Here is a 6000-nt window from a genome sequence, read left to right as displayed (position 1 = left end):
AAATGTTTTGATTTATTCATATGACATCTCCACTGGAAATGAAGTAAAAGAACTAATGTAAATCAACAAGGCAGATCAGCAGAGATAGCAAAGAAATGAACAAACTATAATGCATACATTAAATTAAAAACATACATTTTTCTTGTGCTTCACAGCTGTACAGAAGCATGAGCCACAAGGATGTTCTTTAAAAATAATGATCAATTAAATAGCTTTGTTCTGTTTTTATTGTGCTAAGTCTCAGTTTATTTATTCTTTGTCAATATTGTCCTTGTCTTGATTTATTTTGAAATATGCCAAGAAGTGAAAAAGCTCCAGCAGCTGCGGTCACAAATCCGATGGCACTGATAGCTCTGTTGGCCTGAAAAAGAACAGATGTTCATGTAAGAATATGTGACTCTGCAAATTTTGTTCTTCCTTATTGCTCCCTTTGGTTCAACATGTCCCAGAATGTTTGTCACAAAACAACCAGATAAACAAACAAAAAATTACATTGTTAAACTCATATACAGACATGACACTATGTCTGTCCTATTAGTGGTTATGTGTGGCCACCCAGTGGTTATGATTTGGATTGCAGCCTGTCAAGCATTTTGCTACCTTGTTGAAATACTGAATTTATTTCATGAGAAATTGAAGCCCTTAAAACGGTTGTCCTATATATAAAATATCCTAACCTCTTTTGGAATTTGCTTTATTTGAAAATGTATTACTGTTCCCCATGTGCATCTAATCCCAATGAGTTTTTTTACTTTAATCTCTGTAATGTTCCTTTAAGACCCAGCACTCACTAGTGATCTTCAAATGGTACTTCATCAGTTTGATGGACCTGCGTTCAGTTCCTCACAAGTTTTATCTTTGTCCCTGAAATAGGATACCATCTGGGGCAGCACTTTCACCACCATGAAGCATTCTTAATAAATTGTAGTTAAAGAAGTAGGGAGAAGTGATGACTATCACCGACCTGGAGCAAAACATTTATCAGGAGGCGGTGATGCAATTACTACCCCCACTGCTATCATCACCGCTGGCCCCTGATGACTATCCATTTCATGGCAGTGATGGAAACTGTGGAACAGCGCTGCAGTCACTTCACACTTCTTTTTAATAGAAATTAATTTGTGACATCATCAGAGAGTTGTGAACACATCACTGCCCACTGATGAAGTCCCCTCCTCATCTCCTGATGTCCTAGCCTGTATTCTAGTGTCTGCTCCATGCTGTAGACACTGTGGTGACAGAAACAGCTACCCTTCATGCCACAGCTCACATTGATGTGCCCTCCTGGATGAGCTGCACTGCCTCAGCAACTTCTGTGGGTTGTATTGTAGACACAATCTCATGCTACAGTACTTTTAGGGGTGAGATCAATGACAAAATGCAAAAGTGACCAAAACAACAGCCAAAAAAGATGAGAACAGAGAAATGGTCTGTGGTCCCCCCTGCAGAACAACTTTGTTATAGGATTTGTCTTGCTATTTTCCCATCATGTCTACCTGTTTTTTGTTTCACTTGCAGAACAGCAGGATAAATTGATTCACAATCAGCATTGCATAACTGGACAAGTTGATTTCACAGAAGTGTGATTGTCTTAGAGTTACATTGTGTTGTTTAATTATTCCTTTTATTTTTTTGAGCAGTGTAGTTAAATGTCGCAAGAAGTAAAAAAAATGCACAGCATATATATTTGAGGGAAACATAGGTAATGAAGTGATAAGACTACTAAATAGCCCCCAAACAAAGGCATGAGGCTCATATAGCTATGACACAACTCAATAAAACAATGAAAAAAATCAAAGAACAAAAGCAGCAGTATAGAGAAGGAAAATCGTGGATAAATGTAAAGTTCAAATGCTTAGTCATAGAGTGAAATGTCACTGTGTGCGTCTGCAGACCCCACAAGCATTTCACTTGGGCTTCCTCAGGAGACAATGTGGACATGTGTAAGAGCACATTCTTTATACATGCTTCCCATCACGTGTAGAGGATCAATACTGTAATAATCGGGCGACTGAAGGGCAGGCTCCAACGCATGCACGTCACTTCTGACAATCCCAGTGATAGCCATTAAAAGAGCATAATAAGTAGAGTTGAGCGATACCGTCCGATACTTCAAAGTATCGTATCGGATGGTATCGGCCGATCTTTAAAAAAAGTATCGGTATCGCCGATTCCGATACCGGAAGTCCCATTCAAGTCTATGGGACTTCCGGTATCGGAATAAGAAAAACCCTTTCCTGCCCTTGTACAGCCTCTCTGGGGTCTGTACGGGCCTTTCGGGGGGCTGTGCCGGCCTGCCAGGGGGTCTGTGCAGGCTCCGGTGGTCTGTGCCGGCCTGCCGGTGGTCTGTGCAGGCTCCGGGGGGCTGTGCCGGCCTGCCGGGGGGCTGTGCCGGCCTGCCGGGGGGCTGTGCAGGCTCCGGGGGGCTGTGCCGGCCTGCCGGGGGGCTGTGCCGGCCTGCCGGTGGTCTGTGCAGGCTCCGGGGGTCTGTGCAGGCATCGTCCGATGGGACTACAAGTCCCATCGGGCGATGCCTGCTACCATGACAGTGATTGACACATTAGCCAATGATGGGACAGTAGTAGTCCCATCATCCGGCTAATGTGTTAAATGTAAAAAAAAAAAAAAAATTACATGCTACATACATACAACATGCATACTACATACATGCTACATTCATACTACATACTACATACATGCTACATTCATACTACATAAATACTACATGCAACATACATACTACATATATACTACATGCATGCTACATACATACTGCATGCTACATACATACCACATATATACTACATATATACTACATGCATGCTACATGCTACATACATAACACATATATACTACATGCATGCTACATACATACTACATGCTACATACTACATATATACTACATGCATGCTACATATTACATGCTACATACATACTACATATATACTACATGCATGCTACATACATACTGCATGCTACATGCATGCTACATACATACTACATACATACTACATGCTACATACATACTACATATATACTACATACATACTACATACATACTACATGCATGCTACATACATACCACATACATAACACATATATACTACATGCATGCTACATACATACTACATGCTACATACATACCATATACATACTACATGCATGCTACATACATACTACATGCATGCTACATACATACTACATGCTACATACATACTACATATATACTACATGCATGCTACATACATACTACATGCTACATACATACTACATATATACTACATGCATGCTACATACTACATGCTACATACATACTACATACATACTACATGCATGCTACATACATACCACATACATAACACATATATACTACATGCATGCTACATACATACTACATGCTACATACATACCATATACATACTACATGCATGCTACATACATACTACATGCATGCTACATACATACTACATGCTACATACATACTACATATATACTACATGCATGCTACATACATACTACATGCTACATACATACTACATATATACTACATGCATGCTACATACTACATGCTACATACATACTACATACATACTACATGCTACATACATACCACATATATACTACATACATACAATACATTCATACAATACATACATAGACATACAGTACATATAACATAGAGTAACATACTTACCAATACTTGTCACATTGTTCCCCGAAGCCATTGTCTTTTCCGGGATAAATATTAACATAACAAACCACAAAAATACTCACCCACGATCCGAAGCAGTCCACGAGTGTGTCCCACGACGATCTTGGGTAGAGAACTGCAGCATCAGCTGTTGCTGCCGTTCTCTACGGGCTGCAGGAATCCAATGACGGAAGGTAGGTATCCTTCCGCACTGTATTCCTCCGCCACTTAAAAAAAAAAAAAGTCCCTAGTCTCACTTTATGCCATTGCTGTGTGGGAATTTCCCACACAGCAATGGCATAAAGTGAGACTAGGGACTTTTTTTTTTTTAAGTGGCGGAGGAATACAGTGCGGAAGGATACCTACCTTCCGTCATTGGATTCCTGCAGCCCGTAGAGAACGGCAGCATCATCTGATGCTGCAGTTCTCTACCCAAGATCGTCGTGGGACACACTCGTGGACTGCTTCGGATCGTGGGTGAGTATTTTTGTGGTTTGTTATGTTAATATTTATCCCGGAAAAGACAATGGCTTCGGTGAACAATGTGACAAGTATTGGTAAGTATGTTACTCTATGTTATATGTACTGTATGTCTATGTATGTATTGTATGAATGTATTGTATGTATGTAGTATATATGTGGTATGTATGTAGCATGTAGTATGTATGTAGTATGTATGTAGCATGCATGTAGCATGTAGTATGTATGTAGCATGCATGTAGTATATATGTAGTATGTATGTAGCATGCATGTAGTATATATGTAGCATGTATGTAGTATGTATGTGGTATGTATGTAGCATGTAGTATGTATGTAGCATGCATGTAGTATATATGTAATATGTATGTAGCATGTAGTATGTATGTAGTATGTATGTGGTATGTATGTAGCATGTAGTATGTATGTAGCATGCATGTAGTATATATGTAGTATGTATGTAGCATGTAGTATGTATGTAGTATGTATGTAGTATGTATGTGGTATGTATGTAGCATGTAGTATGTATGTAGCATGCATGTAGTATATATGTAGTATGTATGTAGTATGTATGTAGTATGTATGTGGTATGTATGTAGCATGTAGTATGTATGTAGCATGCATGTAGTATGTATGTAGCATGCATGTAGTATGTATGTAGCATGCATGTAGTATGTATGTAGCATGCATGTAGTATGTATGTAGTATGTATGTAGTATGTATGTAGCATGCAGTATGTATGTAGCATGTAAGTAGTATGTATGTAGTATATATGTAGTATGTATGTAGCATGTAGTATGTATGTAGCATGCATGTAGTATATATGTAGTATGTATGTAGCATGCATGTAGTATGTATGTAGTATGTATGTAGTATGTATGTAGCATGCAGTATGTATGTAGCATGTATGTAGTATGTATGTAGCATGTAGTATGTATGTAGCATGCATGTAGCATGTATGTAGTATGTATGTAGCATGTAGTATGTATGTAGCATGTAGTATGTATGTAGCATGTAGTATGTATGTAGCATGCATGTAGTATGTATGTAGTATTTTTTTTTTTTTTTTTTTTTTTTAACATTTAACACATTAGCCGGATGATGGGACTACTACTGTCCCATCATTGGCTAATGTGTCAATCACTGTCATGGTAGCAGGCATCGCCCGATGGGACTTGTAGTCCCATCGGACGATGCTTGCACAGACCCCCGGACATCAGCACAGCCCCCCGGCAGGCCGGCACAGCCCCCCGGCAGGCCGGTACAGACCCCCACAGGGTGCACAGACCACCGGCAGGCCGGCACAGCCCCCCGGCAGGCCGGTACAGACCCCGGGCAGTCCACACAGCCCCCCGGCAGGCCGGCACAGCCCCCCGGCAGGCCGGCAGAGACCCCCGGAAGGCCCGAAATGACGGCGCATCATGATGCGCACACACCGCGCATCATGATGACGTCAGGCCGTCAATCAACTGAACTTCCGATTCCGATGCCGAATTCCGATATTGAAAAAATATCGGAAGTCGGTATCGGAATTCCGATACAGCAAGTATCGGCCGATACCCGATACTTGCGGTATCGGAATGCTCAACACTAATAATAAGGTAATGTTTTATTCAGAGTAGGTTCTGTCAAAAGGATTTGTCAGTACATTTGTAAAATTTTGCCTATGGTTTCCCACTGGTTATAAAAAGCTGAAATGAATCTGAAAAGGGGTTGCTTGTCAAATTTATTTTGGGGGGATAGAAACCAGTTCTAGCACAATAGTATTCCTTTTTGATGGTTCTGTTGCTATAATGGAATGCTTGAAACCTGACTTTGAAGTCCCCAGCCTG

At 40.5% G+C, this 6000-nt stretch overlaps 1 protein-coding gene across 4 annotated transcripts in view; it reads right to left on the bottom strand.

Moving 5' to 3' along the window:
• Positions 1–209: 209 nt before the first annotated feature.
• PLAAT1 (phospholipase A and acyltransferase 1) overlaps positions 210–6000 on the bottom strand; it is a 143229-nt gene continuing 137438 nt past the window's right edge. For all 4 annotated transcript variants that reach the window (XM_073578648.1, XM_073578647.1, XM_073578650.1 and 1 more), the window contains one exon: positions 210–361. In XM_073578648.1, the coding sequence (XP_073434749.1) occupies positions 328–361 (34 nt within the window). In that variant the 3' untranslated portion in view covers positions 210–327. The remainder of the gene's footprint in view (positions 362–6000) is intronic.

The sequence above is a fragment of the Dendrobates tinctorius genome, unplaced genomic scaffold (genome assembly GCF_039654945.1).
Source record: "Dendrobates tinctorius isolate UK_male_01 unplaced genomic scaffold, ASM3965494v1 ptg000060l, whole genome shotgun sequence".
Classification (NCBI taxonomy): domain Eukaryota; kingdom Metazoa; phylum Chordata; class Amphibia; order Anura; family Dendrobatidae; genus Dendrobates; species Dendrobates tinctorius.
Note: the sequence above shows the minus strand (reverse complement) of the source record. Positions and strands in the feature narration are given on the sequence as shown.